A 19,318-nucleotide genomic window follows, 5' to 3' on the forward strand; every position below is an offset into this window, starting at 1 on the left:
CATGTGGGGGGGGGGGGGGGGGGAGAAGGAGGCAGAAAAAAAAACTGCTGTCGAGTAATTTTCCGTTTAAACGTTCCACTCCACAACAATTTGCATAAGCAGCCCTGCGTCTGTGATAAGAAGATTGGTAATTTTCAAAGGCTCTGTAGGAATTGGGAATTAAAAGCCTCTCTCTGCTATCTCCTCTCTTGCAGCTGGTCACCACAGATTCCCTCGCTTCTTTCTTACATTTCTCCAAAACCGCGCCTTATAAACTTTCTCTCTCCCCCCCAGTTTGCTCTATCACTCAGCATACAGTCTCTCTGCGCTGATTTTCACTCTGTGTTATCCCAGGCATGCTCTGTCATTCAGAGAAAACAGGAAAATAAATCAGGTAAAAAAGGGAACAAAAAAGCTTTAGGTGACAATACAACTGTTGCTCCATTTCGGAGCTTGAATTTTTCCTGATGCTGCGGTGGGGAAATGAGGTGGAGATGGAGAGTGCAGACGTTCACAGAGTGAGAAAGAGAAAGGGAAAATGACTTAAGGATAAAAAGAAAGCTGATGGAGTGAAGTGCCGGCGAGAGGAGAGAAAAGGAAAAGGGAAATTAATTTTCTCTCTTTCCATGTACCCAATTTAGCCAAGCTGCTGTAGAAGCACTAAAACTAAAGCACCTTGATATTGAAAAAGTTTTTCAAAGGGTAGTCCTATAAATGATTAAAGTACTGTATGAATATGCATTGATGATTTCATTAGAAGCTTTGATTTAGTTCTTAAAGTTTTTGACTTTGATTTGAATTGTAGAGAAATGCAAATTATACCATATTGTATTGTACACCAATACACTACTGCTCAAAATTTTGGGTTTGGTAATCTTAAATTTTTTCATGTTTTTGAAAAGTCTCATGCTCACCAAGGCTCACCAAAAACACATTAAAAACAGTAATATTGTGAAATAGTATCACAATTTAAAATAATGACTTTCTAATTTTAATATATCTTAAAATTATTTTATATGTCTGTCTGCAAATCTGAATTTTCAGCATCATTTCGCCAAGTCTTCAGTTTCACATGATCCTTCAGAAATCATTTTAACATGCTGCTTTGGTGCGTAAGACACATTTCTTATTGTTATCGATATTTAAAGCAGTTGTGCTGATACAATTTTTGATGAAACCATGATACTTTTCTTTTCAGTATAATTTTAAAGTAAAAAAACAGCGTTTATTTGAAATAGAAATATTGTATAACAATGTCGTTACTGTCACTTGTGACCAATTTATTGCGTCCTTGGTAAATATGTTTTAATTTCTTAAAAAAAAAAAAAATTGAGGTAGTCTCAAAAAATGTATATGCTTTACTAAATTAGAAACAGTCTGTCACATTTTTGCCTTGACATGACATGAGTGCTTTTTGTTTATTAAGCTGACAAAAGAAAGTCGTTCATGTGTGATTAAATTGTAACAGTATTTTTGGGTGAACTATTCCTTTAATTGTTATGAGCTTTATCAGAACTACCAACCCAATCTCATGGCATTTCATACATATTTTACGGGGTATAAATTAATACGACTTTTGCTAAATTGTAAATATTTGACGAGTTTCCCAATTCGTAAGAATTGACCTAGCCCTAACCCTGCCCCTAACCTATCCGTCGCATATTGTACAAAATCGTACAAGTGAGGTTAGCCACCTCGTAAAATACATACGAATTGGTCGTGAGATAGCGTTGGAACTACTTTACTATTCAAGTCACCTAGTGGCTGGATGGGAGAACTACCTCAAAAGGTGATTTAAGTATTGGTCTTTTTCCTGAATTATTATGATTCCACATTAGATTTAACATATGGAAAACTGTAAATTTTTCCACTTGTAATAGACTATTACATGAGGGCATATGCAACATAATATTTCTGCTGGACAAACTTGTCATGTGACCACAAATGGATTTCCAGCCATGAAAAAGGGTGGAACATATCTGCTAACCTCTGCACCAGAAACTCAACTAAATTAACTCCTGTAACAAACCCTGAACAATGCAGCAAATTTCACTTTAATGCATTTGAGTCACATAGGTGGACATCAAATTTTCACGAGAAACAGAATGACATTTGTTTTAAGAGAGAGAGAGGGGGAGAGAGTCATTTACCTTGTGTGACATGAGAAACGTCTTTATAATTTCATAATAACGCAGCATGATGATTACCCACATAATATTATTCTGCCTTTATCTCATCTGCTCAGAAAATTGAAGGTCCATAAAATAAATAATGTTTGCGCTGCCACTGCCTGGCTTGTAATCGGCTTATGCACAATTTACATAAAAATTCATAATCCAAGTATTCCTGATTATGATGTTTAAAAGACACAGCAAATAAACAGGAACTTGAGGTCCCCACTTTGCAGTTTAGCCTTTGGCAAACACGAGTCCTTCTCTGCCTCAGGCTGATGTACACAAGTGTGTGAAAGCTCCATGGAAGAAAGCGTTAAAGATGAACAAGGAAGGTTTTAAAGTTGCACCTTGATCCTGCCACCCTACATAAACCTGAGAGGATGAGCAAATTATTTTATTTCGATGTGTCTAAACTGCCAAATGTTTGAATTACACTTTTTGTAAAGCAGAGATTGAAGCAGCTGCTTTAAAATAATTGTTCAGGGACAGTTAATGAAAAGTTTGTTGTTGATCATTTTAAAAAGGCAGCATTTTGTATCAACTTTCATTAATAAGTCATTAAGAATAATTATATAATAAACAGACCAGTAAGTAGTAAAAAAACTTTAAACTTCAAAGTCAACATGAATTTGCACCCTAACTAACTAATTATTTAAAGGAATAATTAATCTAAAGAATGAAAAATGATTATATTATATTATATTATATTATATCAGTATTGGTTAATATCTGCATATATCTAATTATATATACATACAATTAAATGTGTCATATTATGTTATAATACATTCATATTATATTTTAATATATTATTTTATATTATATAATTGTCAGGGGATACCAGACAGAGAGCCTGCTGTGACCATCACAAATTATATAATATATTTTATATTATATAATATTTATCAGCTATCAGTATCAGTTAACATCCTTAAAAGTACCACAGTATCTCCATGATTTAATCACTGTATCGTAGTACTGTACAGTAGAGTAGCATTAGCAGCAGCGACTTTGGCAAGTTGGCCGGTTGCCACATTCCAACTCATGGAGAATAATGCTCCTGTGCTAAACTCTCCACAACATCCCCTCATTCACATACATATTCATTCCACTTCAGCTCCAATATTACAGACAGGCCTATGTGGCAGTCATCACCACCAGCTAAACTCCATTCATCACCATTACCTAAATTACACTGCATGATTGATTTGCATTGCTGTGCCTGATCACAGCATGACACAGCACTGATCAGCTGCTTTCTGCATTCATTAAACAATCCTGACAAACTTTCAACAAGAGGAGAATTACACTTGCAAAGAATGAGTAAACTACAGAACAGGCCTTTTTTGATTCTTGCACCAATTTTTAAACAACAAGAGAGTAGAAAATGCACCGCTAATTCAAATACTGAATGTAAATACATTTTAAACATTCCGGAGAAAATGCGAGTGATGCTTCATCATTAAAAAATGTTGTCAGGGCATTGCTATGTGATTTTTAAGGTGTTCCAAGTAGCTTTTAAAGCAATAGTTCACCCAAAAATGAAAATTTGTAGTTCTGTAGATGAGTTTGTTTCCTCATCGAAACTGATTTGGAGAAATTTAGCATTACATCACAAGTGGATCCTCCGCAATGAATGGTTGCCGTCAGAATGAGAGTCCAAACAGCTGATTAAAACATTACAATAATCCACAAAAGATGCGTGTTTGTACTTAAAAAAAATCAAAAATTAAGATCTTTTTAACTTCGGTCCTCTGTCTATAATATTGCTTTCTCAAGTGAAAAAGCCATCTCGTCTGAATCAGGGGAGAAATATGCACAAATAAAGCACTGTTTACAAGTGAAAACAGTCCAGAACAGTTCTAGACAAATACGTATGTCGGTGGATTTTGATGTGAAATTACAACGCGGGATGGACTTTTTCAATGGGGGAAGAGTTACTATGAATTTTGGACTCATATTTTGTCCAGAAGCGACAGTTTAGAGTTCAAATGCATTAATGATGGATTCGATTTTTCAAACACGCAGCTTTTCACTTTGTAATATGTTAATAAATGGACTGGAGTTATGTGGATTACTTATTGATTATTGTGATGTTTTTATCAGCTGTTTGAACTCTAATTCTGATGGCACCCTTTCACTGCAGAGGATCTTGGTTGTTGCCAAGTCAATACAGTGTATAGTGGTCTCCAAATATGACTATATATTCACTATAAGTCATGCAATGAATGGTTGCCGTCAGAATGAGAGTCCAAACAGCTGATAAAAACATTACAATAATCCACAAAAGATGCGTGTTTGTACTTAAAAAAAAATCAAAAATTTAGATCTTTTTAACTTCGGTCCTCTGTCTATAATATTGCTTTCTCAAGTGAAAAAGCCATCTCGTCTGAATCAGGGGAGAAATATGCACAAATAGAGCACTGTTTACAAGTGAAAACAGTCCAGAACAGTTCTAGACAAATACGTATGTCGGTGGATTTTGATGTGAAATTACAACGCGGGATGGACTTTTTCAATGGGGGAAGAGTTACTATGAATTTTGGACTCATATTTTGTCCAGAAGCGACAGTTTAGAGTTCAAATGCATTAACATTACAATAATCCACAAAAGATGCGTGTTTGTACTTAAAAAAAATCAAAAATTAAGATCTTTTTAACTTCGGTCCTCTGTCTATAATATTGCTTTCTCAAGTGAAAAAGCCATCTCGTCTGAATCAGGGGAGAAATATGCACAAATAGAGCACTGTTTACAAGTGAAAACAGTCCAGAACAGTTCTAGACAAATACGTATGTCGGTGGATTTTGATGTGAAATTACAACGCGGGATGGACTTTTTCAATGGGGGAAGAGTTACTATGAATTTTGGACTCATATTTTGTCCAGAAGCGACAGTTTAGAGTTCAAATGCATTAATGATGGATTCGATTTTTCAAACACGCAGCTTTTCACTTTGTAATATGTTAATAAATGGACTGGAGTTATGTGGATTACTTATTGATTATTGTGATGTTTTTATCAGCTGTTTGAACTCTAATTCTGATGGCACCCTTTCACTGCAGAGGATCTTGGTTGTTGCCAAGTCAATACAGTGTATAGTGGTCTCCAAATATGACTATATATTCACTATAAGTCAATCAATTTTTTGCCCATTTTATCGTCTACTAGGCAAAAATCAAAAGTCTGAGCACTCAGAAAAGTAACAGCACTCCTCTCCTCAACAAACTGCATGATTTAAGGTATCATCAAGCCCCCAACCCTAAGTATCCACAACAGTAGCAGTGATACTAATAAATTAAATTTCATTCGGCCCCCTTAGATCACGCTTTGGCTCTCTTATGTTTTTGTGTGTGTGTGTGGCAGGGAGGGTTATGGAGGGTATGTTGAAGCAGTGAATCTGCTCTGGGCACACAAATAAGCCGTCTGGTCTGCATGGATTCAATGCAATCGGGACAGCATGTGGCTTTCGTAGAAGCAGATAGCAAAAAATAATCCAACACCCCGCTCACTGTCACACTCTACAGGCCACAAGATCATCCAACTGACATAAATACAGCCTAACACAGTCCACATGCGCACACACTCACACAAAGACATTTTCCACACACCAGATATGAGAAATGTGTAAGCAATAATCTGTGAAAAATGCGAATACATTTGTTGCACAACAGTGGTTAAGCTATTGGTTTTTACTAGATTACTATGTCCCTTCTAGTACACATATGTTTGCCTGTATTATGGTCTAGGAGTTTTTTTTTTCTTTTTCTTTTTTTTTTAATCATGCACGCTATAGCACACTATTTACTAATCATATGTTTTCTCACACTTTAAAAAGCACTTTATTTTTATACACACATCCTTTTATACTATCAAAAGTGACTGTAAAGACTTTCACACTGTTACAAAAAATATATATATTTCAAATTAATCAAAGAATCCTGAAAAACATGTATCATGGTTTCCAAAAAATATTAGGCAGCGCAACTGTTTTTAAAATTGATAATAATTAATGTTTTTTTTAGCACCAAATCAGCATATTAAAATGATTTCTGAAGGATCATGCAACACTGAAGACTGGACTTTGGAGTAATGGCTGCTGAGAATTTAGCTTTGTCATCGCAGGAGTAAATTACATTTTAAAATATATTAAAATAGAAATTCGTTATTTTAAATGTTAATAATATTTTAAAATATCGCAGTTCTTGGATTAAATAAATGCAGCTTTGGTGAGAATAAGAGTCTTCTATTAAAAAAAAATAAATCAATAAAAATATAATAATAAATTAATGAATGAAACTTTTAATGATACTGTTTATTTATATGAGTATAGTGACATATAGTATATGCAGTCTTTATGAGTCAGTCATTGATTAATTCTGAGTCATTCAAAATTGCTCATTCTATCAGTAACAAAACAATCGACTGTATTTGCGTCATTGAAGCTTTTGTTCAAATGATTTGTACAAGAATACGAAAAAAAAGGATTAATTCAGGAATGAAACACCACTGCTATGTCTACCTCAGAGACACACAAAGGCTCTCCTGTGTCTCAGAATTCGCACAAAAAATATTGTGTTTAAATGTACGTTAGTCAATTATAAACTTTGTCCAATTATGAATGCAGTATTTCTACTTACAGGAAAAGGGACATAATTGTAAAACACCGACCTTTGCTCTGAATTGAATAAACTTATCTAAGGTTCACTTAGTTAAGAGTCTCCAGTAAAGCAAATTTCCACATCAAAAAAAAAAAAAAAAAAAAAAAAAAAAAAAGGGCTTGTAATGGAGAGAGTGAGAAAATGAGTAATGGTAAATGAAGTCTGGAGTCTGTGTGTTATGGTGTGAACTCTCTTCAGTGTCTGTTCATTTGAGTTTAGAGTTTGGAGCAGCAGCATGGTAATGAACAATCATGTTCCATCATGCTCCATTGAACTCTGATGGGGCTGATACAACATCATTCTTGTCACTTACAGACCTTCCATGGGTGGAGAGGAACTGCTTTTAGCTTGATTGATTATAGATTCCATCTATTTCCTGCGTTCGGCTAACTGACATTTTGGTCCATGGAAAGAAAATGACTTGCTATTTTTAATTGACTTGTGTGTGTAATGTTCAACAGTGTGGGTTTATGGGAGATGTTCGAAAAGAAACAGGGTAGCGCCCTAAGCCAGGTGCTTCCCTCCTCCCCTCAGGGTGGGCGGCAGCAGGACTGGCGAAGTGCTAAATTGCTCTGCGTGAGTTTGGTCACGGCTGAGCTCTCCTTGAGATAATGAAATGACAATTAATCCAAAAGCTGTTGCTACTCACTCATTTACTCCCTTGCACTCTTGTAAGTGGAGGAAGGAAGAGGCGAGAAAACTACGGCCAAGAGAGGAATGCTAAAGCACCCGTTTGGGACATTGCTTTGCCACACACAAACTCACATGGATAGGAATCGGTGAACGGGTAGAATTGTGAATCTCAGACAGGAACTATGTGAAAGGCCACATTTAAACACCAACTGCTCTAATCAGACAGGAATAAATAAAAAAAAAGTCAAAGCATAAGTATGGTAAAATATTTTTGATATGATGCATAGACAGCAACGCAACTAACACGTTTAAGGCCCAGAAAGGTAGTAAGGACATCATTAAAACAGTCCATGTGACATCAGTGGTTCATCCATAATGTTATGAAGCTACGAGAATACTATTTGTGCGCAAAGAAAATAGAAAATAGAAAAGAAAATAGAACGCCGGCTCCTGTGTCAGCAGCACCACACTGATGCATTGTGGTACTCTCATGAACGAGCGTCGAAGACTGACATGGAAGAGAAGAAATTGTTGAATAAAGTTGTTATTTTTGTTTTCTTTGCACACAAAAAGTATTCTTGCAGCTTCATAACATTACGGTTGAACCACTGATGTCACATGGACTATTTTAATTATGTCCTTTTTTACCTCTATCACTACCTTTCCATCTCTTAGGTGACACAAATTAAGATAACAATTGTCTAAACTTGTTCAATGAGCAATAAAATGCGGCAACACAAAAGGCAAAGTGTATTACTGCACATTTAATAACTAATTTATCATATGTATCAGAGTTTGGATCCATCATGTTAAAGCTGAAATTGGCACTAGCAACATAGGTTTGAAATAAATACCAAGTTCTGTCATGAAACTCTAGATGGTGCAAGCCGACAAGTTCGAACTCAATCTGATCTAATTACATCATCATTCATATGGGGAAGCTTTCTTTTCACATCAGCAGCCAATGAGCTTGCTGCTCAACATTCAAATACGTGGCTAGTGCTTGCTGCAGCAGTTGCAGCGCATTTCAGAAATCCTCCACCTTCCCCAGCTCCACCTGTATAGATCTGCTACAGGGTAATTTCATGTAAGTTATACACAGGGACTATTTCATATATGCCCTATGTGCAGCAGCAGTATATCCTACATGCTCACAGCAGCATATCTGTGGATGTATTTGCAGTAGCAAGTCTCTGTACTTGCTCTGCCACAGCAGCAGCAGCATAGCAGATCTATTCCACCAAGACCAAACACATTAACATTGCAATGTCTGTTACCATGCTAAACACTCCAAGAGTTGTCATGACAGAAATATTTTGAATGAAAGTCATTTTTGATTACAAAAAGTCCACTAACTGTGCCAATTATGACATGCATGGCATCAGAGCAAACAAAGTTGTAATACAGCCATTTTGTTTCTACACACACACAATACTTAATACTCAAACAGAGCTTGAGAACAATCAATGACACATTTTAATTTTCAAATGGGCTTATGGTCTACCCGTCAGGTAATTGGTGAAGGGTGATTACTGAAGTGAGCAGCTAATGAATGACAGCATGTTGAAAATCTCACTGTGTGATGTCAACTGAAACTAATAAACAAACCTGCTACAATAATTGTGTTCAAAGACTGTTTCAGAGAGACTCTGTTTACATACCAAACTGCTTTTTGTGTACCTTAATGCAGCTATCAAAGCAATAGCTTTCCAATAAGTCAATAACATACCTGATAATGACTGGCTTTTGCAAGCTCCTGATTGGCTGATTCCACGTGTGATGAGGTGGTCTGAATGTAGTCTTCAACGCTGTCTGTAAAGAGAGAAAACAAGCATTGTTATTGTTGTTGTCATCATCGTGTTTTGATGTACAAAATGTTACAATGCGTTCAGGATGTTCTGTCAGAGATGATTTTCAGCCCATATACATGAAACCTTAAACTTCATGAGAGAATGTGTGACTCACTCATACACACTCACAAAAAAAAGAAGATTGTCCAAGCACACAGTGTACCAGAGCACCTTTATAAACATGCCCACTCTCTCATTCATGTTCCCTTTCCCAGGGAGAAAGAGATTAGAGAGCAAAGTGCCCTCAACAGAGCAAAATGTTGATGCTGCCAAAAACTGAAGCTGCACTGCATTTTGTGGTCCCCTACACACCATCATCACAAAAGACCATGTTGAAAGAAAGAGTTCGGCCAAAAATGAAATTTCTGTTATTATTTACTCACCCTCATTTTGTTCCAAACCTACATGCTATTATTTTTTCTGTAGCGATGCCATACAACAACATAGTTCATAGTGATTAGGGACTGTTAAGGGCCAAAATAAATAACATAAAATTATAAAATTGAATTAAAAGGATAAAATATTATTGAATTAATATAATATAATAAAATTAAAATATAATGATAAAATGAATTCAAAAAATAAATATTAATATAAAAAGACAAATTATTAAATAAATACTTTAATAAAATATCAGTATAATAAATATATATAAAAAAAACGTTCTGAAGACATATGATAACTTTGTTTGGGAAACAGCCCAAGTTTAAGTTGTTATTCACTGAAACCTTGTTTGCGTTCATGACAAGAATTTAAAAAATGCCATTATTTACTCACCCTCATATTGTTCCAAACCTGCATGCTATTATTTATTTATTTATTTATTTTCAGTATAGATGCCACACAACATCATTCAAAGAAATCATGGACTGTTAAGGGCCAAAAGAAGCAATATGATAAAATGATCAAATTAAATATTAATATAGAAATTATAGGATTTATTAAATAATTATCCAATAAATATTAATTTAATAAAAATAAACATTAAAAAAGTAGCCATATGATACGTTTGTGTGGGAAACAGTCCAAATTTAAGTCATTATTCACTGGTAATCTTTTTTTTAATCTTAAATAATGCATTGCATTCAATTACTACAACAGAACTGAAAACAGAAATTGTTTTGGTGTCATATGAAGATGAGCAAATAATGGCAGACTATTCATTTTTAGGTGAATTATAATTATATGCTCTCCATTAAAATAATTAGTCTTTCATAAACAGGATGCACTTGTGCCCATGGATTATTAAGACTCAATTCTACATTGTTTTAGGAAGCATTTACTGCATTATTGGTCTGTGAAATAATTTTTATTAAAAGAAAAAAAAAAAATCTGTGAAAGTACTTTAAATATATTTTAATGGTTATAGACCATTTGTGTATTAGGCAATATCTAGTATAAAAGCATATACAAATAGTTGTGACATCTCTCACGGTACCAAAAGAAGATTAGCTAATATTCTGTTCAGAAATTCATGACAAAAAGACATTTTCCGCAGAGAATTGTGCTTAGAAACACACATACTGTATGATAATCAGCTAGAAACACACAAAGACTCGGTTATGTCCTTGCTTCCTTAATTCGCAGGAAAGTCAGCCAATTATTAACTTTGAATAATCCAAATGAGTTGTCTTGTTCCAATGCACATGTACTTATACTAGCAAGTGAGAGCATTGATTCAAATGCAAAGTCAATTCCCTTCCCAATTAAAAACAAATGTGCGGTTCACCACACAAGAGAGCAGAACGAAAGCAGAAGCGGGAAAGTTACAGTGGGGTTAAAGCAGGGCAGGCTCAGCTGAGGGGAACACTGTAGACCTCACCTCCGCCTAGCTGGAGGAACTAATGAGGTTTTGTTTATCTTTCTCTGATTTGATTTGGTGCTGGTCTCCGCCGTCACCATGAGATGTGGAAGGGGAGGGTTTGCATGGAAAGTAGCTGGAAACCTGTGTGGGAAAGTGTATTTGTCTATAAGTGTATATTTTCTCTATTTTTTAATCCATCATTCTGTTAGATGGAATTTTAAAGGATTAACAAGAGCTCCAACATGCTATCAACTTGTAATCTTTCATCCCACCTTCCTGACTCGGATTCATCTCAACCCCATGTTTCTTTCTATTTCTGGTAACAGCTAAATTGCCCGTTTTAAATGAGCTGGGTGGAGCGCAGTTGCTCTCTGGTATAATTAAACCTGTAGGAGCTGTTGTACCACATCATAGTTCCCCGTTTAGTTCTTGTTATCACAAGCCCGTTCTCAGGTGGAGGTGCCTGATCAACGAGATTCATTGAGTCACAAAAGTGAAAAATAGCAAGAATATGGTCTCGATTGTTTCAGACGGGAACAAACAAACCAAAGTTTACACAAAGCAATATCTGAAAGCGTGCGTGGGCCGCACGGTATTCAGAAAACGCTCAGTATCTACTCCAGTGACCAATATAACCTTCCCAGCGTGAACATTTCTTCTGTCTCCATCTGAGACTACTGGCCTGTCATCTACTACCAATATAGGCACAGAGAATCTGGGTGGAAATGAGAAATGGCTGATTTAGAAACACTGAAGGGAGATGAGACATCATACGGAGACTTATCAATCAATATTTCAATAGCGAAACTGAAAAGAAGGCCCTGTGCTTGATGAATCATCAGCCATGTCTGCTAAACACACCCCACAGGGCAACCAACCTCTTATTAGTGTCACTTGTGTCAAAAAGACATTCTAAATGGATTTTTATCAAAGCTCTTGAGCGACGCTGTTCCAAAAGTCACCTCACTGTTTACGGTCTACAAAAACAGCTATTTTCTACAGCAGCATCCCAACTGTAATGGAACTTTATAAGCGAATGATTTGAAGCACTTTTCATTGCAACTCTGTAAACTGTCACTCATGTACATGGCACAAATGACTTCTCACATGAAGCGCACAAGAGATTCAGATGATTTCAATAGAGCTCCATGGTGGCCACCCATTTTTTTTCAACAGCGTTGGATACAGAAGGATTCTTCCCAATTAATTTCCCCCCATAGAAATGTCAAAATATTCTGCTAAAAAGAGTGTTAGGCCAGGAACCAAACCAAACAACTCTGAATATAAAATTACAAATTGATTTTAAGCAAAGAATACTTGAAAAATCAGACCGGACATTTAAATTATTTTAGGGAGAGAATGGTTAATTATGTCCCATAAAGCATTGCAGATTGCAGCTGAAATGATATTAAACTATTTACTTATAGTCACTGATTATAAATTATATTTTGTGCAAAATATTAAAATATTTACAAATATTTGATAGTTCAGGGATATGCTGCAATGCTTCATGTGAATGGGCGGTCACTTTTAAGTGCTGTTGGCTTCTTCTTTTTTCTTGGTGCTTTGTTTGAATAATAACAGCAACATCTCTGATTGGCTGCCTCTCTTCTCAAATAAAAAAAATATTAAAACAAAAATAAGTTAAAAACACTCATTTATGGATTCTACAGCACCACATACAATCGCTTAACAAGTCATGGTAGGTTTCCCTAGTGAATATATTTTTAAGCATAAAAATCACATATACTGCAGTATATCTTTAGTTGGAATTCAGCACTACTTCCGCACAATTAAAATGCATTAAGCACAAAATGAGTTGTTCCAGTTTAGCAGACTTAAAGTATACCAGTTTAGTATACCAAAAGTACAATTGCAGGTTTTTTATTATTATTAATACATAAATATGTAAATGTATTTGTAGTATACTTAGCAAAAAATAAATGTATTTCAAATACATTTTAGGAATAATATTAAGAAATGTGCATTGTACAATAAAGATAACTCCAAATAAAGTTTCATTATAATTTTATATTAATCAGTCTTAAGTGATACGTTAATAAATAATGGATTTGAAGTATGCAATAAATGTATTTTAAATAAAATGCCATAGGATTTTTTTTTTTTTTACTTGTCTTGAACAGTTCATGCATTATTGTTGAAAATCAATTTAGACATAATGACTGTTAGACATAATGATTGTATCTGATGTTACCAACGCTAGGCTAATGACTTGATACTCTAGAAATACAAAAATATAGCACACAAATATTTTGTGAACAATCAGTTTAAGATTATATATTTGTATCAATTAAAATGTTTCAGTTCCAAATAAAAAGTATTTGATATTTCCATAGACTCCATAGGTTTTAGCCTTTAGAAAGGCCAAACCTTTCTAAAACTTTCTTGTCACAGCGAGTTCTGGGATTGTCTTATTATCCACAAAGTATGTGTTATCTTATACGCCAACATAATTACGCTACATATTGTTTCAAGCTGGCTTCACCTCAGGATAAAGCTCAAAAACATTGTCTAGCTAAGCAGGTTTTGCTAAGTAAGCTAGATTTTGGAACATAACTATTGTTTGGTTTCATTTTTAATTCACTAACTAAACAAAATGTCTTAAACAATTGATAAAAGATGTACCATTAACCATAATGCATAACTAGCTCAGCTGCAAACAGATGACTGCAGATGAAGTGTGTAAAACTGGGGTCCAAAAAGGCCAGTACTGTTTGTGCTTTAAACTAGCTGAATCACACCAGCTCTTGTTCCTCTTTTAATTCAGCTTTTTATATGCAGAGTCCTGCTCTGTGTAATATAACCTTATCGACTGCCAAACATGGGCAAACAGCCTCTGTAAACACAATGCAATGGTTGCTTTTTTAATTTCCATCATCCTCAATTCATCGAAGAATTACAGGGACATACGTTATAATGACTCTAAATGAACAGGCTTGACGAGCTCTTATCTAGAGACTCCTCAGTTGGTCACTACTGACTCGAACACACGCACGTGCGCACAGTGAATTCTCCTGAAAACATTAGGCTAGAAATAATTAAAGAATCAACCAATTAGGGAGGCACAAAGCTGAGCTGTAAAACAAACACCCAATTAGTCTGAAACATAATTTAGCATTCATAGCCACAGAATCATATCACCTCTTTACAGAATTAATAGACACACTATGTACACAGATAACCTTAAGCATTGCTAAAGCAGTAAATAAACAGAACGGCACCAGTGCTGACTACGGTGTTAGACAGCTGTGGCACACAATACAAGCACCCTTGAGGAAAGGCTAACATGGAAGTAACATGCACGACACAGCACGAGATGAACAATTAAACAAATTTCTATATTTAAAATAATATGAATAAACTTAATTTAGTCATGCTAACATCGTCATGCTACTTTAAAGGTGCAGTCGCATCTCCTGCTGCTCTGCAAAATTTTGTGGGCAAAATAATTTTAATAGGAGTCTGTGCGATCGAGAATTTCGTGTGATGAAAAAAAAAGTTCATGAGATTTTGCTCATGTTCAAGTTGGTCAATCGAATTTGCCAAACTGACAAACAAATTACAATACAATTTATATATAATTTATCATACAGTTTTCACTAAATATTGGCTATTGAGCTTTTTACCTGGCATACAAGACATAAATAAATGTCTATATTTTAATATAGTAGTGTACTAAATAAATTTCATAGGCATAATAATAATAATAATAATACAATTTGAATCCTTTTCCAACTGTCTGGATCAGTATTTCCATGCATTTGATTATGACCAATGAAAATTATTCATGTAATCCCAATGCAAATTAAATATACTTCACAAATTTAACATGATTTCAATAAATGATAAATAAATAAATAATTAAAAAAATAATAATAAATAAATGTTTATAACTATATACACACACACACACACACACACACACACACACACACACACACACATATATATATAGTAAAAAAAACCTTTTTTTAAAATAACAGTTTTTTGCATGTACTTTTGTCACTGGAAAACTAATAGCACAGCACGACCCGTTTCATTCAGGTACGTGTCACGACTTTTTTCTGGCTTTATCATAAAGCTCACCTTTCCATAAGGCTGTGCTAAAAGCACAAATCCAAACTTCCTGCATCAGTTTACTTGCCTCCTCTGTCCTAACTCCACCCCTCCAATCACGGCTATCCACAGAGACTTTATTCACATCCACCTCCTAATAAACATCCTGGATACAAAGGCAAAGAGCAATTTAGCCACTTCTATTTCAGGCTCTTTAAACTCTAATGGACTCTGAGCAAAACAGAACAGGCTTTTGTTCTGGCCTTGCAACCCTACAAGGAAGACCTCTTGAAAACATCACGCCTGGATGTTGTTTTCCAAACGCCAATATAGTTTTCTGATAGGCATTTATGAAATGTTTGCATGTGCATATGTTGCTGTAAACAATCTCACACACTTCAAAATCATGGTCTAAGAGAGTGACTCTGCAAGAGGGCATATCTCCAGAAACATATCACGACCACATGAAGAATAGCAGCTTTCATTTCATTCTTAATCTGTGGCTTTAAAGGGAAAAATCAAATCTTTGGGATATGAAAGATGAGAGTTGGAGGGGCACACATGTCCTAAATCCCCCCATTCAGACCTTGCATGTGCTCAGTGTGTTGAAACAGAGAACGTAGTATGAGTTGAGTGGCTTTATTTTCATGAAAACTTTCAGTATGTGGCTGACTTCAAAACTTGTTGTGAACTGTCTAATTAGGCAACTAAAGTGGAAACTCATAATCAGTGTTATTTTGGTATACTAATATAGTTTTTGTTAATATTTTGAATTAGAGTTTTTTTTATATATTTTCTGCTTTTATTTTCATTTTAGTTCAAGTTTTAGTAATTTGTTAAAAGCACAATTATGTTGTGCTTTTTGTCATTTTAATTTTTTTTTTAAATATATCTTATATTTTTTATATAGTATTACATTTAAGTTTTTAGTTTATTTAGTTTTGGTTATTTTAGTACTTTATACCTAAACTGTACAGAGAAATGTTGCCTTGGCAAGGAAATAAAATAAGTAATAAGTTAAATAAATTATTATTATTATTTTTTTTTTTTCAAGTAATGATTTTTAATTTTACTTAATGCTAACAACCCTGCACATAACAGACTGAAATTAAGAATTCTACATGTATACCAGAATCACTCATTATGTGATGTGCAACATTTGACTAATTTCACAATTGTTTCTAATAGCAAAATAGCATTTCTAACGGCAAAGTTGGGTGAAATGTAATTTTTAATTGGATGAAGCTTCCTATTATTTTCCGTATGTAAAATACGAAATAGGAATATAAAATATGTCTAATAAAATATAATCAAACATTTTCCTTTGTTAGCTCTGTCATAGTTAAATGAATAATTATGAATGTTTGAATAAACAGACCTCAACACGATGCATTCTGGTATTGACTTATCAACAAATTGTATAAGCGATTTTGCCCTGCAGAGTGGTCAAGATTAGATATCTTGGCATAATTTTGTGGAAAAGTATCAGGAATACCTAAAAAAGTAGACTAGATAGGCTTGGGTTTGGACAAATGAATCATCTTTTAAACAAAGTTTACAGGGGAAGAGAAACCAGAAGGTGATAAAATAAATTAAATAATATGAAAATCGTAATGCATGTAGCATAATGAGAAGACCCAAAAAAGGCATAGATGAAAACAAAACAAAATATAGACCTACATCCTCAAGTGTCCTTCTAAAGGGCAGAACAGCGTTATTGGGTGGTTTATTGTATATTGTGTGTCCCACTAGATTCTGGTTATTTCGCTAGTCATAACTTGTGATAACCTTCAACGTGTCTGACATCATTTCCCTGTGTAAATGTTAAGTGTCCGTGCGAGGAAGGAAGTTGGGGACAAGGAAAGTTTCAATCTCCCTTTTCTCTTGTGAACTCCTTCCTTATTGTGTAACTCCTCCATTTTCTCTCCTTTTCCCTTGAGCTGCTGTTGTATTGTGACTGTGAGGGTGTTAAATTAGGATGAAGAATATGCAAAGCACGTCCTTAACCTCTCCTGAAGGAATAGTATCTTTACTCATCTGGCCTGTTGAATGTACAGTACACACAGGATTAATTAAAACAGCCGGACGAAAGGACACTGTGCTGGATGAGTACCAATTAGAACAGGAATGGGCATTTTCCAACAGAGAGGCCACGGCTAAGGGTCTCTGATCTTATGTAACCATTTCATATTCAGCTCTATAAAATATTTTATATTTGAAGTTTTCAATCACATGCAATTTATTAACTGAGGCAAATTAAATACTAATGTGCAATAAATGTAAAATCTGAAAAATCTTAAAAGGATAGACCTAAAAATTCATTTACTCACCCTCATATCTTTTGAAAACCATGTGACTTTCATACAGTTTCATTTATATTTCAGCACAGAAAAGGCAAAAATAAATAAATAAATAAAACTATAAATGCTGATGTGTGACATCATAGCATGTGGGCAGGGCCACATAGTAATGGTTCACGCCCCCAATATTTGAGAAACGTTAAGGATACAGCATTTCCATTTACAGTAATATTTATCACTAAAGATCCACTGATATTAAAATTCTTGCTCATACAGAAAGGCCAAAAATTGTTTTGATGTTGGCTGATATTAAAATCAATTTGTATTATTTCTATTCTATACTAGTATTCATAAATAAATTCTAAATAAAACACTAAAAACTAAAATCAAGTGAATTTAAGCATCTCAGTGTCATAATGGTCAGTATGAAAGTTAATTTTAATATTTTAAAATATTTTATTAATTTTATGATTTGGGTGTTATATAATGGAAAACATAATCTAAATATAAAAATAGGAGAAATTAGAATTTTAAAATAAATATCAAATACTGACTATACAAAAATAAAATAAAATAAAATAAAATAAAATAAAATAATAAAATAAAATAATAAAATAAAATAAAATAAAATAAAATAAAATAAAATAAAATAAAATAATAAAATAAAATAAAATAAAATAAAATAAAATAAAATAAAATAAAATAAAATAAATGTTTTCTAGTTTGATTGTATTCAGCTTGGTTTCATAAATTTAACTGACAGGTCATGACTGCTGACGTGTCCAAGATAAAATGTCAAAGGTTTAGGCTAAACATTTTCCAAACAAGTAAGCAACAACACTATTATCCCTGCTTTCTGCATGTAACCAGTGACTCAGCTCCTAAATCATGCTTCCCGTTTAATATCGGTCTGTCTTTCTCTGCCTGTTAACTATAAATTGAATCTTTGAGGATCTTCTCTGATCTTAGTCTCCTCCAGAGGCCTGTAGAGACTAGCTCTCTGTCTGTCATGTATTGAGCTGGTGAAGGTGATGTCTTGTTCTCCCCTCTGAAACTTCACCTCAGCACAGCAGGGGATTACGGGATGGATATGGGGGGAGAAGTGATTATCAATAAAAGGCCAGACAAACAAGGATGAGTCAATAGACTCTTAACTGGAAACACAGAGCCACGAACACACACACACACACACACACACACAGATACACACACAAATAAGATCTCACCTATGGTGTCTCCTTGTTCATGCACCATGCTGGCCAAGTCCTTCATAATCTGATTGACGTCCAGCATGTCTCTCTGCAAAAACAAAACAGAGGTTGCAGCTCAGAGGTGAGTACAGCAAACATCACAGTACTCTGAAATGATATTTTATGCTTTGTTTATACTTTATATATAAAGTATTTCTATATATTTTTACCTTATTTATACTTTAAATAAATTAAACAACAACAAACGCAGTAGAGAGATAGAAAGGAAATAGATCTTAATGAAGACCAATTACACATTATCACACATAAACAGAAGTTGATGCTTATAAGTGGGTGTAGATCAGCTATAATAAATACACTATATACTAATTATATCTAATATACTATGTCCATTAATTAATTAATTTTAAAACATTACTGAGAAAAAAAGCTTTAATACATTTTCATGACCCCCAAAGAAACTACAATGAAATAAAAATAGGCATAAATTCATTTAAATTTAATTGCATGGCATATTATAACATTTCTGAGAAATTTAACACCTTTAAACTGGTTTTAAATTACACCATTTAGCATATTAACTTGGATATCCCTAAAATACTAAAACTAAAATAAAAACTATATATATATAT

At 34.2% G+C, this 19,318-nt stretch overlaps 1 protein-coding gene across 1 annotated transcript in view; it reads right to left on the reverse strand.

Annotated features, from left to right (window-relative positions):
- The window catches only part of LOC107705253 (t-SNARE domain-containing protein 1), a 114,696-nt gene that overhangs the window by 15,533 nt on the left and 79,845 nt on the right, over nt 1-19,318 (reverse strand). Inside the window, exons 9-10 of the mRNA XM_016508463.1 lie at nt 18,702-18,774; nt 9,174-9,256 (exon numbers count right to left, since the gene is read on the reverse strand). Of these exons, the coding sequence (XP_016363949.1) occupies nt 9,174-9,256; nt 18,702-18,774 (156 nt within the window). The remainder of the gene's footprint in view (nt 1-9,173; nt 9,257-18,701; nt 18,775-19,318) is intronic.

The sequence above is a fragment of the Sinocyclocheilus rhinocerous genome, unplaced genomic scaffold, assembly GCF_001515625.1.
Source record: "Sinocyclocheilus rhinocerous isolate Xijiao unplaced genomic scaffold, SAMN03320098_v1.1 scaffold222, whole genome shotgun sequence".
NCBI lineage: Eukaryota > Metazoa > Chordata > Actinopteri > Cypriniformes > Cyprinidae > Sinocyclocheilus > Sinocyclocheilus rhinocerous.